The sequence below is a fragment of the Hemicordylus capensis genome, chromosome 1 (assembly GCF_027244095.1).
Source record: "Hemicordylus capensis ecotype Gifberg chromosome 1, rHemCap1.1.pri, whole genome shotgun sequence".
NCBI classification, from domain to species: Eukaryota; Metazoa; Chordata; class Lepidosauria; order Squamata; family Cordylidae; genus Hemicordylus; species Hemicordylus capensis.
The window spans coordinates 267,102,494-267,122,438 of NC_069657.1; the positions used below are offsets into that span (position 1 = coordinate 267,102,494).

Sequence of the window (19,945 nt, forward strand, 5' to 3'; positions counted from 1 at the left end):
ACCTTGGAGAGCAATGCCAACCACCCACAGAACCTCACCTTATTACTCTGTAATGCCAGGTTGGTTCACAATAAATCTCAGATAATGCATGACTTGATCATGGATGAAGGAGCTGACTTGGTATGTATCACAAAGACCTGGTCAGGAGAGGCTAGTGGTTCGGTTTGGTCCCAGCTTCTCCCAGAGGGTTACTCCGTGGTGGAGCAGGTGAGAGGATGTGGCAGGGAGGTGGGGTGGCTGTGATCCCTAAGAAAACTATCACTCTTCGCAGGATCCCTGTAAGGGATTTGGCCTGTATTGAGTGTGTGTACCTAAGTCTAGGGGCCAGGGATAAATTGGGACTTCTGCTGGTGTATCACCCCGCTGCCCAGTGGAGTCCCTATTTGAGCTGACGGACCTGGTTGTTGAGTTGGCATTGGAGTGGCACAGGTTGTTGTTGGGGGCCTTCATTTTGGGACCAGCTTGTTGGGAGCAGCTCAAGAGTTCATTGCGGCCATGATGACTGTGGGCCTATCCCAATTGGTCTCTGGACCGACACATGATGCCGATCACATTCTCAGTTTAGTCTTTTGCTCTGATCAGGGTGGTGTTCCATAGGTGGGGACTCCTGTCATCTCCCTGTTGTCATGGACAGATCACCATCTGGTTAAGGTAGAACTTGGAGCCTCAGCCCACCTCTGCAGGGGTGAAGGACCTATTAGGTTGGTCCACCCAAGAAGGTTATTGGATCCAATAGGATTCCAAGAAGCCTCGGAAGGGTTTAGGGTTGGCTCTGCTAGTGATTCTGTTGATGCTCTGGTGCAAACATGGAATAATGGACTCACTAGAGCAGTAGACACAATCGCTCCTAAGTGTCCTCTCCGACTTGCTTTAAAGACAGCCCCGTGATATTCAGATGAACTATGGGAGCTGAAGTGATGAGGTAGATGACTAGAGCACTAGTGGAGAAAGACCTGGCACGAGTCTGATTGGGTACAACACAGAGCACATTTGAAGATCTATGCTCTGGCAGTGTGGGTGGCAAAGAAGCAGTTATTGTTTGTCTGCACAGCTTCCGCAAACTGACATCCAGCTGAGTTGTCTAGCGTTGTGAGGGGGCTGGTATGTACCCCTCCCCCCTTGATTTTAAACTTGGAACCGTCAGTTACTCACTGTGACATTTTTAATAACTTTTTTGCGGATAAAATTTCTCGCATTTGGGCTGAGCTAGATTCTGCAGTTACTACAGAGTCTACTGTGGAAGTGTCCAGCAACTCCTCTTATGGGATTAGATTGGATCATTTTCAGTTTGTGACTCCCGAGAAAGTGGGAAAAACTGCTTCGGACTGTGTGTCCTACAATCTTTTTTCTTGACTCTTGCCCAAATTGGCTTATCTCATCTGATAATTATATTATCAAAGAGGCTCAGGTAAATATTATAAATGCTTCTCTGAGGGAGGGCAGGATGCCTCCTTGTCTTAAGGAGGCTATTATCAGACCACTTTTGAAGAAACCTGCATTGGATCCCTCAGAGTTAGCTAGTTAGAGACCTGTTTCTAACCTTCCATGATTCGGCAAGGTGATTGAGTGGGTGGTAGTCTCTCATCTCCAGGCAGTTTTGGATGATCCAGATTATCTAGACCCATTTCAAACTGGCTTTCATATGGGCTATGGGGTTGAGACTGCCTTGGTCGGCCTGATAGATTATCTCCAATTGGCTATCGACAGAGGGAGTGTGACTCTGCTGATACTTGTGGATCTCTCTGTGGCTTTCAGTACTGTTGACCATGGTATCCTTCTTGGACCACTTGAGGGAGGTGGGATTGGGTGGCCCTGGCACTGTTTTACAGTGGTTCTGCTCCTATCTCTCTGGTAGATTCCAGATGATGTTGCTTGGAGACTGTTGCTCTGCAAAGTGAGAACTGAAATAATGGAGTTCCACAAGACTCCATACTGTCTCTAATGCGCTTTAACACCCACATGAAACCGCTGGGAGAGATCATCAGGAGGTTTAGTGCTGGGTTTTATCAATATGCTGATGACACCCAGATTTACTTCTCCATATCAACCTCATCAGGAAATGACATATCTTCCTTAAATGCCTGCTTGGAGGTGGTAATGGGTTGGATGAGGGATAATGAACTGAGGTTGAATCCAAGTAAGATGAAAGTACTGACTGGGGGGGTTGGGACCTGAGAGATGCTTTAGATCTGCCTGTTCTGGATGGGGTTACACTCCCCCTGAAAGATCAGGTATGTAGCTTGGGAGTGCTCCTGGACCAGGTCTCCCTGGTTTCTCAGGTTGAGGTAGTGGCCAGGAGCATTTTTTTATCAGCTTCGGCTGATTCGTCAGCTATGTCCATTTCTAGAGGTGAATGGCCTTAAAATGGTACATATGATGGTAAGCTCCAGGCTTGACTACTGTAATGCACTCTACATGGGGCTGTCCTTGTATGTAGTCCAGAACTACAATTGGTACAGAATGCGGCAGCCAGATTGGTCTCTGGGACAACCTGAAGGGATGACATAACACCAGTTTTGAACGAACTTGCTGATATGTTTCTGGGTGAAATACAAAGTGCTGGTTATTACCTATAAAGCCCTTAACAGCTTGGGTCCAGGCTATTTAAGAGAGCGCCTCCTTTGTCATGAACCCAGGGGCATAGCTATAATTGGGCGAACGGGTTCACAGAACCCGAGCCGTGCCCACTCAGGAGCCGCCATTAGCGGCCCTGATACGCCCCCCGTGTCTGACGTCAAATGCAGGGGCGGGAGTTTAGCTCCTGAGTGGGGGCCGCGCGGCCCCTTTGAGAGCTAAACAAAGGCTGGCACTGCGTTCGCAGCGCCAGCCTAACTAGCTCCTGAAGGGGCCACCCGGCCCCTTCAGGAGCTAAGACTGGTGCTGCGTTCACAATGCAGGGAAGAGCCGCTTCCCCTGCAGGGAAGAGCCGCTCCTGGGCTGCGCTGCAAACGCAACACCAGCCTTTGTTTAACTGCCGAAGGGGCCGCATGGCCCCTTCAGCAGTTAAGCTGCTTCTCCTGAACGGAGCCTCAAGGCTCCGTTCGGGAGCCAGACCACGCCCCCCGCGTCTGACGTCAGACTTGGGGGCGTGGCTATCCCCTGCGTCTGACGTCGAACGCAGAGGGCGGGGCTATTGGGGTGCCTGCCACGGCCGCACACAGGCCGCCGGCGGGCTAGCTATGCCCCTGCATGAACCCTCCCACCTTTTACGATCTTCTGGAGAGGTCCAGTTACGGTTGCCACCAGCTCGTCTGGTGGCAACTCAGGACCAGGCTTTCTCTGTGGCTGCCCTAGGACTTTGGAGTATGTTCCCTGCTGAAATAAGAATATCTCCTTTTCTGTTTGTTTTCAGGAAGGTACTCAAGACTCTCCTGTTCTCGCAAGCATTTAATTATAATTTTAATAATTTGTTTTATAGAGTTTTTATTGTGTTTTATGTATTTTAACCTGTGATTTTTAATATTATAATTTGTATACCACCTAGAGATTTACATATCAGGCAGTATAATATATGATAAATAAATAAATGATACTTTTCAGAAAAGATGCTAGAAGAGAAGAACACACTCTCTTCCCTGGTACCTCACATTTCAGAAGGAGCTATAGAAGAGGGAAGTCAAATAGTTGAAGAACGTAAGCAGAAGAAAAAGAAAAGAGTGGCCTATGAAGGTAGAAATAATATATGTGATTAAACAATTATTACTACTTTTTAAATATTTTTTTAAAGCAGATGACTTTTGTGTACCTAAAGATACAACATATATGTACATAATGCAGTGTAATGAACAATTATGGGGAAACCTTCCATCAAACTTTCAATCAATGAACAGCAAGCCTTATTAATCAGTTTTTAAACATCATGACAATCCACTAGGTCAGAATTCACAAACATTTATTTTCATTTAGTGGCAACTGCTGCAAACTACTCAGTCTTGTAGGTTACATATTTATTTTGCTAGCAAACAAGCTAATTTCAAGAATATACTCTCTGTAGTCACTCTCCTAAGTAAATATATGTGTACATAATTACATAAGTAATTGAAAGAAAAACCTTTGCCTTGGGGATGAATATACTTGAGCAATCCACCATGGAGCACCATCATTCTTTAACCACAAACCCTCCATGAAATCTGCATAATCTTTGTTCAGAAGGTATTCTGTTAAGTCCAGGATGCATTCACCAGGTTGAATTTTTTTTTATTCTGGCAAAAGCCACCACCCTGCCTCAGAAATTGAATGAGGACTCAATGATGTAACAAGCTCTGAAGGGCCTGTGTGCAAGAACTGATTGAACATGGACCTCATCGGATAATTTCCTCATAGGGATTGATGGGAAACGCAAAAAGATTTATAACTCCCTAATGGCTGGGCAGAATGTTCTGACACAGTTTTAGAAACTTTTTAAATAATTCAATTCCAGAGCTTTTTGTTACTTTCTGTCATGAAGCAAAGCAGTTACAATACTTGTAAACTGTTGAATCTCTCACTCTGTCCAACATTCAAACCTCATCTGGAGGAAACTGCCTTTTGCCTTCATATGAAAGTAGTAGTGGTAACCCTAGAATGGCTGAGCAAAAAGTTCTCAAAATTCATATGCTGGTAGCACATGATGGTAGCATTAATATGTGGACTTTCAAGCAGATCATACTTCTAATGTAGGGATGCACAAGTCAAATACCCTGGTGGGCCAGAACCAACCATGACTTGGTAGGCAGGGGCCGAGGTAAATTTTCAGCACATTAATGATTACATTAAAATTAATTATTGAAAATATTAACGAAAGCAAGTATTAGTTACCCACAGCATGAGGAGGGAAGAGGAGGCTCCTAGCAACCTTTACTCTTCCTTGTCCCCCATGCACTTTCAACGCCTTCAAAGGTCAGTTTTGAAAGGGGGTTGACTCCCGCCAGGTCTATGGGCCAAGGCAGCATTTTGCACCTCACCTCAAGCACCACAAAACTTTGGGCCAGTTCTGGAGCCAATAAAGAAGTCCCCGTGGGCTGGATCTGGCCCCTGGGCCTTATGTTGTGCAGGCTTGATCTAATGCTATGTAGGAACCCCGTGTGAAATTTCAGAGCTTTCTGCTTAGCCATTCAGGAGTTACCAATATTTTTGAGTCTTCCATTGATCCCCTATGTAGGGATGTGCATGAACCATGGTTTGAACCACGGTTCAAGCACTTTTTGGGAAATTCAACTTGGATCTTTAAGAAAAAGGAGAGCAGATCCTTACCTGATCTCCACTGCCACTGGTTATTGGGAGGTGCACTGCCCCAGCAGGAAACTGAATGGGGCGGTGGACAGCAAGTAAGGACCCGCTCTCCTTTTTCTTAAAGTGCTTGAATCGTGGTTCAAACCAATGCATGCACATCCCTACCCCTACACAGAAACTGGACAGTCCAGGCCAGTTTTGAAGGTTGTCAACCTTACTCTAAATACGGAAGAATGGGGTTAGCACATGCTGTTCTAAGTAGCTGATTGATTAGCACTAAAATTTGAGTTTCTGGAGGTATATTAGAAGTTTGTCAGCACTGTAAACTAATCTCAAGTTATTACTTTGATTGTCCTAGACATTGCTAAAGTATGTGCTGCATAATTAAAACATTAACCTGTTACGTTGCATGAATTTTTGTTTTTGTTGCTAATGTCAGCATTATATTTATTCCAGAACCTGACATGGATTTTGGTGTATCACTTGTCTCTGGTACTGGATGCACTCGATTCAGTGCAAAAGATGAGGAGAAAATATTGATGACAAATGCTGAAATGGCAGTTCTCTGTTGTCTAATGCATAAAAAAACTGGACTTAGTCTTAAGGTACTCTCTCTAAAAGTGCAGATGTGTTCCTTTTCACAATATACTGTGCAGCTGCTCAACTTTAGCCTTCCTTCCTGCAGGTGTTGGCCTGCAAATTCCATAATCCCTGACTAATGACCACTGTGGCTGGGGTTTATGGGAGCTGTAGTCCAAAAATAGCTGAAGGGCCAAAATTGAGCAGCCCTGATCTGCTGTCATGCTAGCAACTACCCAGTTTTTATGTTAATGGAACTGGCCCAGGGGTGTTTGGTCAGCACCCCAATGTTTGGGCTTTGTGGGAGAATTAGCTCTTAAAGGGGGCCAGCTCCACCTGTTTTAATTTGTGCAAATGATTGGACTCAAGAAATGACTGGATTGAGACAAGGAGATAGTTTCAAAATAAAAAGATATTTATTTGAGGGAGGGGGGTACAGAAAAGAGAATTGTGTGATGAAAGAAAATAAAAATACGTTTCTAGATAAATCTACTACTATGAGGCGTTTTAGCTTAAAGTCTAATTGTGTAAGTTCCCAGGTGGGCATGAGAGAGAGAGATGGGGTTGGATTTAAGAAAGGGGAGCAGAGATCGTTTCTGGGCCGAAGGAGGGGCAAAGGTTTATAGTCACCTGATCTGGATGACGAGACCCCAGAGTCTTGCTCCTCAGTGTGGGAGGGTTGCAGAGATTAGTAGAGGGAGAGGTGTAGCAATGGCAGGTGGACAGCAGATTGCCCAAGTTATTAGTGATTTCAGGCTCTTTGTAGGTTGCAGGAGAGCAAAAGGAGTGTTGAGTCTCAAGTATAGCATACAAGGGGGCATGAAGATCGCTTGTTGGTGTCCCAGGTGGCAAGACCAAAGAAGCACACTGGGTCATGGAAGTGGGGATACTTATATTCCAAAACATGCCTTGGGGGCAAATTCCTACTGTCCTACTTGGCTGATTAGAGTGGCTGATTAGGGTGATTAGGGTGGACTGATTAGGGTGGACCTTGGCTGATTAGGGTGGACCTGTACTGAATGCATTGTTGCTGATCACTCTTTCCTGATCACAATGTGGGGATCACCTTCTGTATGCTGCGAAGCTTGATTGTGATGAAAATCGGAGTAAGCAGGTGTGCACAAAAGTATCTGTGCCTGGAAAGGCTCTCCAGTAATCCTATCAATAATTTTATTGGGTACACCTCTAGAGCTAGGATGCTGACTCATCATCTTTGTGATGGGGAGACCATTGCCTCACTACAGTGGCGGAGCCAGACCACGAGCGGCCCGTGCCGAGCTGCCGCGGCAGCCCCACTCACCCCGCCCCTGCGTCAGACATCAGACGCGGGCGGCAGGGGAGAGCCGTCTCTGGCTGTGCTGTGAATGCTGCATTGGCCATCCAACTCCCAAACAGGGCTGTGCAGCCCCGTTCGGGAGCTAGATTGGGCCAGCACTGCGTTTGCAGTGCAGCCAGGAGCAGCTCTTCCTTGCAGCACCACAAATGCAGCACTGGCACGGGCCCTGAGGGGTGGCGGCCCGGGTTCTTTGAACCTGTTTGCCCAATCGTGGCTCTGCCCCTGCCTCACTACCTTATCTACTTTTCTTCCTGCTTGGCATAATTGGCTCGTTAGTGCACTGTTATCTCTAGCGCGTGGATGAGGGGAGTTAAGGCAGTTCACTCTGCATTCAGAGTGGCCTTGGATATTAGTTAACTCACTATAGTTAACTCTGGAGTCTACTTAGTCTCATAGGGAGGGGGGAGGGGGTGCATCTTGATCCCCATTCCAATTTGCTTTGTTTGTAGCCAAATCTAGGGGCGACTAGCCCATTGCCAACTAAGTGACCTGTCCCAAATATATACATACACACACAATTGAGAGCTCACGTTGTTGTGAAGCTCTTGAGCATATCTAAAGTGCAATCTCCAAGCCTGGAGGTGCAACTGCAAACACGGAGGCTCCTGGAACCAGGCAGAATAAGCACAGCTAGCAACATCTACTTGGCCATATTTTAATTTATTTTTTATCACATTTGTTTCTCACCTTTCTTCCAAGGAGCTCATGGTGACCTAGAAAGATATTTCCATTTATCCTCACAACAACCCTTTAAAGTAAGTTAGCCTATGAGACTGGCTCAGAGTCACTTGGAGAGCTTCATTGTGAATGGGAACTTGAACCCAACTCTTCCCAATCAAAATCCATCACTATCTAATACACTATGCTTATATGCTGTGTATCTACAAATTGATTTCTTAAGCTTCTTTCTTGCATACCCATCAGTGGGCTGGTTGAAATGAACAGTGGCCCGCCACAGCCCCTACACACAATAACATCAGGGCTAGAGCAAGAACACACCCACCCCAACATCCCTCAAAGACATGCCTAATGTGATCTAGGCATGTCCCTTAATGACACATATATGGGGTGGTAATCCAAATCACCTCTCTACATGTGCTACAAACCCCTTTTTAAACAGGGTTTTGTAACGTGTGTAGAGGGGCAATTCAGATTATCACCCCTCATGGGCCATTTAAGGACATGCCTAGATTACATTAGCACATCTTTGAGTGACATTGGGGCAGGCGTGTTCTCACTGTGGCCCTGACATTATTGCATGTAGGGGCTGCTGAGGACCGCTGTTCATCTGAACCAGTCCAGTGAGACACACAAGTCTGATTCATACAGAATCTCAAGACTATGTACAGACTCCATGTGGGGCGCAGGATTGCACATGCTGCCCTGTCTTGTTTCTGGAGCCTCAAGTCTACATTGTGGATACCGCGCTAGAATGGTTCTATGTACATAGTCAAACATGCATGATCTTTACCATCTCTCCAATCCCAAAGTTAATAGGCAAGGATTCCGCTGATCAGGCCTTATACCCTCTGTCTAGTCCACAGTCCAGTGTTTCATCCAATGCATAGATGCAAGTCGTACCCAAGTGGTGGAGTATGCACTACTCTGCTGAATCACTGCATGTTAATGGAGCAATATTCACACCACTTCTTGCTTAGTAAGATTATATTGAGATTAATTACAATTTTATTCCACTCTTCTCTAAAGAGATCAGGGAAGTGTTAATGATTCCTTTTTTAAAAAATTCCTTACAGGAACCCAGTAAGAGGTAGGCTGAAAAATTGTGAATGGCCAAAGGCCACCAAGTGAGCTACATGGCTGAAAAGAGATTTGAATGCAAGTCTCCCTGGACCTAGTCAGATGATCTCTCTCTTACACCACACAAGGGCATGTAGGTGCAGTGAGAGGGAAACCAGTGTAACAAAAGTATACATGAGTTATTTGATGTTTGCTGGGTTGTAACTGCTTCCAGAGAACAATCTGATCAAACTTTAGTTTTTTAGCATTTTCTTTTTTCTTTTTACCTTGCATCTGGGTTCTTGGGAGAACTAGCCAGTGTCAGCTGTTGATGATGATGATGATGATAATAATAATGCAACACTTAGATTTGTTTTTCTTCTCTTGTAATTTTAGAAAATTGCAAGAGAAGAAAAACAAATCTAAGTGTTGCATGGACTGACTACAAGAAAGCCGCCGACTCATTGCCTCACACATGGGTACTAAAATGTTTAGAAACAACTGGTGTCAGCAAAAACATCCAGATATTTATTTAAAAAGCAATGAGCATGTGGAGTACACAGTTAACAATCAATGTCGAGACACTTGGACAGGTTAACATTAGAAGAGGTATTTTCCAAGGGCACTCACTATCCCCTCTGTTGTTTGTAATCGCCATGACTCCACTTTCACGAAGAATAAACAAAACAGGCCTCGGATACCAAACATCTAAAACATCAAGTAAAATAAACCATCTGCTGTACATGGACAATCTGAAGTTGTATGGAAAGTCCCAGTCAGAAACTGAATCACTGCTAAACACTGACCGCATATTCAGTAGTGATATAGCAATGGAGTTTGGACTAGACAAGTGTGCTGTAATAATAATGAACAGAGGGAAAAATAACAAAAACAGAAGGAATAGAACTGCCCAATGGAAGCAACATCAAGAACCTAGAAGAGAAAGAACATTACAAATACTTGGGCATTCCCCAGGCTAATAACATCGCACACACTGAAGTTAAAAGAAAAACTGGAAGTGTTAGGAGAGTTAGAAAAATCCTCAAGTCCAAACTCAATGGCGGGAACACCATACAAGCCATAAACACCTGGCCTATATCTATTATCAGATACACTGCAGGAATAATAGACTGGACCCAGGCAGAGCTAGAGACGCTAGATCGTAAGACCAGGGAAATAATGACCATCAATCATGCTCTGCACGTCCGCCCACAGTGATGTAGATAGGCTATATCTCCCTTGCAGCTCAGATGGAAGAGGAATGCTGCAAGTCCATCAAACAGCAGAGGAGGAGAAAAGAGGCCTTGAAGAATATATCAAGGACAGTGAAGAAGATGTACTTCAAATGGTCAATAATGAGAAACTATTCAACACCAATGAAACAAAGCAGGCCTACAAGAAAGAACAAGTCAAGAACTGAGCAGAAAAATGGAAAAATAAGCCACTGCATGGTCAATATTTGCACAATATAACTGGAAAATCAAACATCACCAAGACCTGGCAATGGCTTAAGAATGGCAACTTGAAGAAAGAAATGGAGGGTTTAATAATGGCTGCACAAGAACAAGCACCAAGAACAAATGCAATAAGAGCAAAGGTAGAAAAATAAACAACAAACAGCAAGTGCCGCCTTTGTAAAGAAGCAGATGAAACAGTGGACCACCTAATCAGCTGTTGTAAAAAGATCGCACAGACTGACTACAAACAAAGGCATGACAAGGCAGCAGGGATGATACACTGGAACATCTGCAAAAAATACAAGCTACCTGTAGCCAAAAAGTGGTGGGACCATAAAATTGAAAAAGTGGTAGAAAATGAAGATGCAAAAATATTATGGGACTTCCAACTACAAACAGACAAACATCTGCCACACAATACACCAGATATAACTGTAGTTGAGAAGAAAGAAAAACAAGTTAAAATAACCAACATAGCAATACCAGGAGATAGCAGAATAGAAGAAAAAGAAATTGAAAAAAATAACAAAATACAAAGATCTACAAATTGAAATTGAAAGGCAGTGGCAGAAGACCAAAATAATCCCAGTGGTAATTGGCACCCTAGGTGCAATTCCAAAACAACTTGAAGAGCACCTCAACACCATAAGGGCCACAAAAATCACCACAAGCCAATTACAAAAAGCAACATTACTGGGAACAGCCTATATTCTGCGATGATATCTATAATAATAGCAGCAACAACATTGATAATAAAATTCAGCCATCCCAGGTCCTTGGGAAGGACTCGATGTCTGGATAAAACAAACCAGTCAATAACACCTGTCTGACTGTGTGAACAACAACAATAATAAATAAATAATAATCTTTATTTTGTAGCTGCCCCATAACAAGTTGTTCTCTGCGGGGGTTACAACACAACAATAAAACATGAGATAAAAACACATTAAATCATAACAAAATATAGTACAAAAACCATTTTAAAAACTTTTTAAAAAATCAGTTACAATTGGATTTTAAAAATTAAATTTTAAAAGGCCTGAGTGAACAAAAAGGTCTTTACCTGACGTCTAAGAACAAAGTGATGAAGTTAGGCCAACCTCACTAGGGAGGCTATTCCATAAACGGGATGCTGATTGCATATGTTTGAGCTCCCAGCTCGCTAGGGACTCTGTACACTTTTGCTAGGTAGTTTTTGAGGTTATGCATTCGAAACCAATTACACACCAATTAAGAATATCGAGCTTCAGTAAATGTCTTATAATTTTATTTCTCTTATTAGCATATTTGTTTCCGATTCATTTTCCTGTATATATGTTTGAATGTGTAAGACTTTTAACAAGTTGGGCCTGTGTTTTTTGTTTGTTTACTTGTAGGCTTTTTTCCTGCCCCAACTTCCAGACCTCTCACCTTTGGCTGACTTTTTAGTGTACCTCAACCTGTCTTTTAATGACTTGCATGACTTTCCTAGGGAAGTGAGTATGTGCCTGCTATTTTTTCTCTTTTATTTATTAGAGCCCTTATTAATATAAGAATAACATAAGAATATGTTAGAAGCAGCTGCCTCTAACATAACTGTGACTTTAAGCAAACCTTCACAGCATAGGTGTAATATATTCCTCATTTCTTTCTCTGTGTCGATATTGAGGATTTAAGAATTAACTAGCTGGGCCAGGCACAGAGCATCTGTGCTTCCAGCTGGCCCAGCCACCGCCGCTGTTTCCCCTCACCCCCGCTGGCATGCCCAGCTTTCTGGCCGCCCACTTCTCGCCCTCCTCCCCGCGCTTTCTGATGGGCCAGTGGGCCGGCTGCTTTCTCTCCCTCCCACCCCATGCTTTATGGCTTGTGGGCTGGCCAGAAAGCCGGCCCGCCACCTCCCCCCACCCCCTCTTCCCGGCGGGTGGGCAGGTGGGCCCGGTTGTCCCGCCACCATCTTCTCCAGCGGTCAGGCCAGGGCCAGGCCAGCCTGCCACCACCTCCAGCCTCTTCCTCCAATGGGCGGACAAGCCGGCCTGCCGCCTCTGGCTGACTGGTGGCCAGCCTGGGAGATCTATGATCTGGATCCTGTGCTTTGATGGTTTTTACTTCAAAGCAGCTGTGTGAGCCTACTAAATTGATAGAGAATGGGTATCAGAAAAGGGCCAGGTTCCCAGATGTGGACTTACTCCGGATTTGCAACTCCCTGCAACTATTTCTGTGCTGGAGGGGTTTTTTGAAGTGCCAGCAATCCTGCTGCAAGTGCTGAGTGGCTCAAATCAACCAGTGGCTGTTACCAACGAGTAGGCCAATTGGAAACAATAGGCTTACCTGTGTGTAGCATTTGCTGTGAAGTGGCAGGAGGAGCTCCTTTGCATGCTGCTGCTGCTGTGCTGGCAGTTCCCATCCCATTTCCCCAGCCACCGTGCCTTTTGCAGCAGGCTGCCTCCTCGTTTCCTCAGTGACTGAGTGGCCCAGGGGCCCCAAGGAGGGACTTCTTCTTCTTCTTCTGACTGGGCCCTGTGTCTCTGCTGCTCCACAGCTCTGGTGTGCAGCCAGCCAGCTCCCCCCAGGCCAGGTCAGGAAACTTGTGCTTCCCCATAGGCACCACTGTGGAGGGGAGGCTAATGTTGAACTGTGGGGAAGGGGGGTGTTCCCTCCCCTGCCATGTAACTCAAAGGCACCATTTGTCCCATGGGATTCTGTGATCCAGAGGCGACTGGTGTTTGAACTGTGTGGAAAGGGGTCTGTTGTGGTTTCCCTCCCCCTTGAAAATGAAAAGAAAATGCACCATCTGTCCCATAGGATTCTGTGACCCAGTCAGAGGAAGGCTGCTGTTTGAACTGTGTGGAAAAGGGGGTTTGTGGGTTGTATTTATTCTCAAATTATCCTGGTTTTAGCAAGGCATGCATATATTATACCAATTAGCATATGTAAATTTTATGCAATTTTTAATGCAAAATTGAGACTTTTTTTGGTGAACAGCACCAACTGTTTCCACTTTTTTGGTGACAGATGTCGACCATTTTCACCACCTGGACCTGGCCTTTAAGTCCAGGCTCCAAAATTACCTAGGTGCATCTCTGGTCCCAGATTTTTTAAGAACTTAGCAATGCTCCTGACTGAAGATAGTGGGCCAGGATAATAGCAATCAAAGCTTGGCCCGGACTTCGTTTATCACCTTCAGATCTATAGCCCAGATGTAACATCACATCTAGCTTGGCTCCAGTGTCTATTCATGTTATACAAACAGCTATAATTTTAACCCTTTACCTGGTAATATACATGACTAAAGTTAAAGCTATAAAAATCATCAGCCATAAGAAGCTTCATACATATTTTATTACATTTCTTCCCCCATTCCCCCCCCCCACCACAGGTACTTAATATTAGAACGTTAGAAATACTGAAGCTCAGAAACAACCCTATCAAATTCATCCCAAGAGATATTTACAAAATGAAGAGTCTTAAAGTCTTGATTATGTCCTTCAATTTGCTAACTGCTCTTCCATCCGGGTACAGTACTGGTTTTACTTAATAGATTACGTATGACGGAGAAGATGTCCAGAAGGGAGAGTATCTTCTTGCTACTGTGTCAACACATGGTGGCCATGAGAAAATGCCTGCCTGTGTTGATTCCCAGATAGGGTAGCTGACCAATGGGCGGGAGGCGGGGGGAACAGGCTTACTCCATTTTTCACTTTCTGGCAGCTTGATGGAACAATGAGGGACACAACCATTTAAAACATTGGGTGCTTACATGGGTTTTAATTCATTTTAATATTAATATTTTTATTTTGAAAATCTTTTTCTTTGTACACGTGTGCATTGTGCACACATAGGTACTGAGCAGGGGAGACTGGTCTGGTTTTATAGGAAGGTATGGAGAGGGCCAGAATATTAGCTATGTGTGCTAGTAGAGTTGACAGCAATTAAGAGCACACATATAGTACTTATGAATGGAGAAGTCCTCTTAACGCATTGCAATGAAGGGGGGAAATTCTTTTAAACGTTTTTTAAAACAAAAACAATAAATCCTAGAAACTTGGGGCTGCCTGGGGGGAGTTGAGGCCCTACCTGCCATGCCCCCAAACCCACTTTGGGGTGCCCTGGCACCCCACAAAGGGAGGAATGGGGCTGCCTCAAATCCCCATTATTCCCTATGGGAGGAATAAAATTTTGGAAAAATCTTCAGAAATTCATCAATAATCACAGAAGTGTCCAATTGCTTTGGGGTTTGGTGGGTGGTTGGCACCCCTGGGTTCCTACCACCCACCCTGGTTTTGTGCCCCTAGATGCTCTACATAGGGAATAATGGGCTGGTTCAAGTCCCCATTATACCCTATGTAGAACCTTTCAGAACCGGTTCAAATTGGGTTCAAAGTTGAACCGAACTCGGGGTGGGGGGTTCGGGAAAAATCAAAACCGAACCTACCCACCCTGGTTTGAAGCTGGTTCGAACTGAACCAAACAGGCCAAGCCAGTTTTGTGCACATCCCTACAAGCCACATGTTAACTTCTTCTTATGATAACTTTGTAAGATAGGTTGCTGAATGTGCATTTGATAATGCTTCTCCAAATCCAACACAAAAAAATTTCAGGAGACACCATGTATGTGGAAAAGATTCCTTAAATCTATTGTTCTAGAGGTAACTATTTCAAAAGGTGAAGACAGACTTTACATGGGTCTAAGAGTAATGGATCATAGAACAAATCCAGAATTTTCACTTGAGGCACAAATGACCAGGCTCAAACTATCATACTTCAGACACATTATGTGGAGACCCAGCTCGCTTGAGAAGTCCATAATGCTGGGAAAAGCTGAAAGAAAGAGAAGAAGGGGACGACCAGCAGCAAGGTGGACGGACTCGATTACAACAGCAATGAATGCACCACTGAGAGACCTTAAAGGCCAAGTTGAAGACAGATCATCCTGGAGAGAATCTATCTATGTGGTCGCTAAGAGTCAACACCGACTTGATGGCACTTAATTAATCAATCAAGAGTGAATAATTAATTTCAAAAGGGATTCCAGCAGTACTGTGCTCACTTCCCATTGCCTGAAGCAATCCTGTCATTGTTAGCCATTATTTTGCTTCTCTAAGACTAGTCTCAAACATCTGAAAAATACTGTCCATGTGTGTAGCCTCTGTTTCTCCCTCCCTCCCTTGTTAATACACACGCATAGGCATGGGCACGTGCAAACACACACACACTTTCTTTAGACATGTTTGCACTATTTTGCAAACCATCTGTCTTTTTAACACAGTTACCATTTAGGGGCTTCAAGGACTATTTTCTTGATTAAGACTTTCTGTGACAGTTTAAGCCCCCCTAAATTATAGGATTATGTACATACAGTGTACATTATTGGCAGAATGTGCAATATGTTGAGTTTCATATGCTTTTGATATGATTCGTTCTCTTTATATAGGCTGTTTGAATTATCAAATCTTGAGGGCCTTGATGTTTCCTACAACGAACTTGAATTTATCCCTAAGGAAATTGGAAAACTCAGGTATCCAGTCTCCAACTATATTTATTTTCCTACTCTAATGTCAACTGTCTGTCCCCCTGCCCCCCATTAGATTTCCAAAACTCCCAACTCTTTATGCCTTTGGCCACAAAGTGCCTTCTGTTTGTGCTCTTTTGAAACCTGTACATTTTTCTGATCACTTCTTGGCAACTCAGAGAAGGAACTATTTTATGTATTAAGAACCCATGGATCGGCTATTTTATGCAGTGCCCATGGATGGCAGCTGTCTATGGTCTCAGGGAGAGGTCTTTCCCAGCCATGCTAACGAAACCTATTGTAGCTGGAGACACCAGAGATTGAACATGGGACCTTCTGCATTCAAAACATGTGCTCTGTCACTGAACAATGAAAAGGACCATCCTCAGTGGTACAGCACATGCTTTACATGAAGAAGGTCCATGATCCAATCCCCGGCATCTCCAGGAAGGGCTGGGGGAAACATGCCTGTCCTGAAATGCTGGGGAACTGATACCTGTCTGTACTGACCTATATGGGTTAATATAATAGGCAGTTCCATATGTTCAGATCCCACCCGCCCCGCTTTTATTTGTTTCTGGAAAGGGTGTCTTGCTGAGATTTGAAAAAGGAACCCACCACTGTGAAGTGTGCCACAAAGTGATTCTTCAAGCTCTACGATAGCCATTCTTTTCTGCAGTGTGCACTTTATTTTGTGGGGTTGAAGGAGGCATGATACCTTTGTGTGGTGGGAAACTATTAAAAATAGTCTCTGCTAGCAGATTTAGATGCTGTACAAACTTGGACTGTTTATGCCCATGAAGATGCATGTGAGAGTTTAGTGGCCCAAGAATAACCCTTACAGAGCCCCTCATTTGTCCCTCACACCAGCACACACAGGCGCCAGCTGCAGGTAAATCTGTAGGTACATTTACATGATGAGCTGTAAAATGTCTTTTGCTCTGTAAATTCCCAGCAAACTTACGTATCTGAACGTGGAAGGGAATTTCCTGTATGTTTTGCCTTGTGGGATTTTGGAGCTTCCACTGACCCGCCTTAAAGTGGAAAACAACTTCTTGCATCCCTATTTCTGGGGCGAAGTCAGCCAGCTTCAGCCGCAAAGACTCACTGACATGGCTGCCCTTTGTTTTGCCAAAAACAACCTGTGGGAAAAGTATAAAGAGATTCCAAGCGACACTGAAGAGCTATTGCAGAAGTAAGTAAGATGAACATCTCCAGCACCATCACGGTTTGTCAGGGAAACTCTGGGAGGTATGAAAGTTCCTCCAGTGATGTGACCAGGAAAAGCCACCTTAGGGACAACAAAACCATGATATAACAGCAATAGCAATAGCAGTTACATTTATATACCACTCTATAGCTGGAAGCTCTCTAAGCGGTTTTACAATGATTTAGCATATAGAAGAAGAAAAAAGTGATAACATTACTATCACCACCCAAGATAATAAATATGTTGTTGCACTGGGACTATTTGAGAAGTTCATAAATCAAAACAGAAAAAATGAGACGCTGGGCTTAGGAAGGGTTCTTCTTGGGGTGCTTATATTCATAGGAACTGGGCTTATCTTGAAAGCTGATGTACACAAGGTTGTTTTGGTTTTTTTAGCACTCTGATTTGATTTAAGCTCTCTTTTAAGCTTAAAGCACAGCTGTAGGTGGGGGCCCAAATTAGAGACTCTGGGGTGGGAGTATTTAATCCTCTCCAGCTTTGGAGGGTACATTTTCATCAACATGAAGTGAGGTTTAAATACCTGATCCGAGTCATTATCAGACTACCTACCTGTGACTAGTTGAAACCTTTTAAATAAATTTAAAAAAAGGGCTGAATTACATTTTTAACCTAACATGGTTTGCTATGTTCGATGGATTTATATCTTGCTCTGTTTCTTAGACTTGGAGTAGCTTACACTGGTTTATATTTTGCACAGCAAGCTGCTGATCCAAGGGAGGAATGCACTTGCTGCTTCCTCAGCACTCCACACCCTGCCCACACTGCTTCCTGTGGCAGGGAGGCTCATGCCTACTAAGGAGTGCATCATCACACTCCTATCATTCTCAATGGGAGTATCATCACAAGTGCAATGATAGACTCTTTATTAGGCATGGCGCCTCCCCGCCTTTGGAAGCAATGCTGGAAGGGTATAGAGTGCCATAGAAGCTGCTGCGTATGCCTCTCTCTTGGATCAGCAGCTCGCTGGGCAGAATGTAAGCCAGTGGATTTCCCCCTAAATGTTAAAAAGAATGTTAATAGGGCAACAAGCTAGGAAGTCCTTGGTTCAGATCTCACCTCTGCTGTTAATTCTGTAGGTGGCCTTCGGCAAGTGACTATTCTCTGTCTCAGCGCCCATTCTACAATAGGTGGATGATACTAACCTGTCATACAGTTGTTAAGGATTACTGATGCTTATGCATGCTTTGAGCATTCAAAAGCGTCATCTATGCTAGGTAGTATTTGCATTAGTATCTTCTAATTGTATTCAAGTTCAAGTGGAACTTTTCTTCTTCTTAATGGGTTTAGCATTAGGAAGATAATAAACTTATGATGACTTTTCCCTCCACATTTTAGCTTTACTGCCTGTAGTTGCTGCCAGGGATTCTTGTATGGTGAAGGCCTTCAATTCATTCGTGTTTATAGGAGTATCTATGGACTTCGGCTTCCGTATCTCTTTTCTGCCTGCTCGCCTACATGCTTTACAGATTTCGTCTCTCAAACTGTCCCAGCCTGATATGTCACTGTGTTTAATTTCTTGGGGTTGCAGCTGAGTCAAATAAAAAGCTGAGGCATGCAGTGTGTGTAGCTCTGAGGCCTAGTCCAGTTCCTGCTTTAAGGCACAGAGTAAGTTGGCATAGCCTGCACTATACCTTGCTGCCCTGGCATCTCTAGCAGTTGGAGATCTGCAGCAGGCAGCATGTGTTATCCACTATATTTTAATTTGAACTTTTTTGTTTAATAATCCTGAGTATGACACTGAATGTACATTGCTTTGTTTAAAAAAAATTGCAATAGTTTTACCATAAAAGACTACAAATGTAACAAAACTAGAGCTTATAACCTTAAAAGGATCCATACCCAAAATAAATGAAGTTCATCAGCATTCCCATTTGGTGGCAACAAACCATTTTTACTAGCTGAGTTTTAAGTACAATAGGATGGCAAAGAGAGGCTAACTAGTTTACATTTACGTGGTCTGGAGCTTCTGCCTGATATGTTATGCTATATTTACTGCTGTACCGTTTGCAGTTTCAAAATACAATAAAACTGAGATTGTGCTAACACATTGCTTGGTTTTCTTTTGCAGCCATTTTAAAGTAGACAAAATTATATGTGACCACTCACCCACAGTAAATGCGAGCGCTCCCTTACCCTCATTTTACTGATCACTTGTCAGCCACAGATGCTTACAGCTGCGGGTAACAAACTCGGGGAAGGGGGATCCCTATAAGAGAGCTCCCATTATTGGAGCTCTGGTGGGCGGGGCAACACGTTCCGACACCCCACCCTCAGAGCAACCAGCAGCATCCGGTGATCGTCTGGGCAGGCAATCTGCCGTGCCCCCTCCCCCCCTGTGGCAGCCTGCTCATCTGCAGGGGAGGCAAACCTTTCGTGGCTTTCTCTCTTCGCCTCATCAGATCCCTTTCTCTGCTTGTGAGAAAGGGCTCATTATGTTGTATGAGTGTGTCTGTACATTTGTATATGTTGTGTGGATGACTGTGCCTGCATTCTTTCCCCCCAGTTCATATCCTGCCCTTCTTGTGGCTCAGGGTGGTTTACATTAAAATAAAAAAATCATGTAATACAATTTTTTAAACCAGATTGAAATTATAACTGGATATCATTAAAAGCCAGGCTAATTTTAGAAGTGAGCCTGGGCACAAGCTCCTCCAATGCATGGTACAGTTAGGAAGTGTACTGCTGTACCTGTGCACAATATAATGTGTGAATAACTGTGCCTCTGTATACCGAACACAATGTGTAAGTAGAGTTCATATCTTATCTGGATGTGGGTGTTTGTGCATACACAGTAGTTCTGATGAAGCATGTTTACTGTGTGAATGAATGGAAAGGATGAAGTATACATCTCCACTTTCTGCTCTTACTTGCTTGCTTCCTCCTAAAGTGGCTTTTCAGGCTAAAAA

General features: G+C 44.0%; 1 protein-coding gene across 18 annotated transcripts in view; it reads left to right on the forward strand.

Annotated features, from left to right (window-relative positions):
• LRRC63 (leucine rich repeat containing 63) overlaps nt 1–19,084 on the forward strand; it is a 32,854-nt gene extending 13,770 nt beyond the window's left edge. For 17 of the 18 annotated variants that reach the window (XM_053284994.1, XM_053284990.1, XM_053284989.1 and 14 more), the window contains 7 exons: nt 3,541–3,669; nt 5,668–5,816; nt 11,697–11,795; nt 13,676–13,812; nt 15,731–15,814; nt 16,764–17,003; nt 18,375–19,084. In XM_053284994.1, the coding sequence (XP_053140969.1) occupies nt 3,541–3,669; nt 5,668–5,816; nt 11,697–11,795; nt 13,676–13,812; nt 15,731–15,814; nt 16,764–17,003; nt 18,375–18,534 (998 nt within the window). In that variant the 3' untranslated portion in view covers nt 18,535–19,084. The remainder of the gene's footprint in view (nt 1–3,540; nt 3,670–5,667; nt 5,817–11,696; nt 11,796–13,675; nt 13,813–15,730; nt 15,815–16,763; nt 17,004–18,374) is intronic. The other variant, XM_053284996.1, reaches the window with a different exon arrangement.
• Nucleotides 19,085–19,945: the final 861 nt, after the last annotated feature.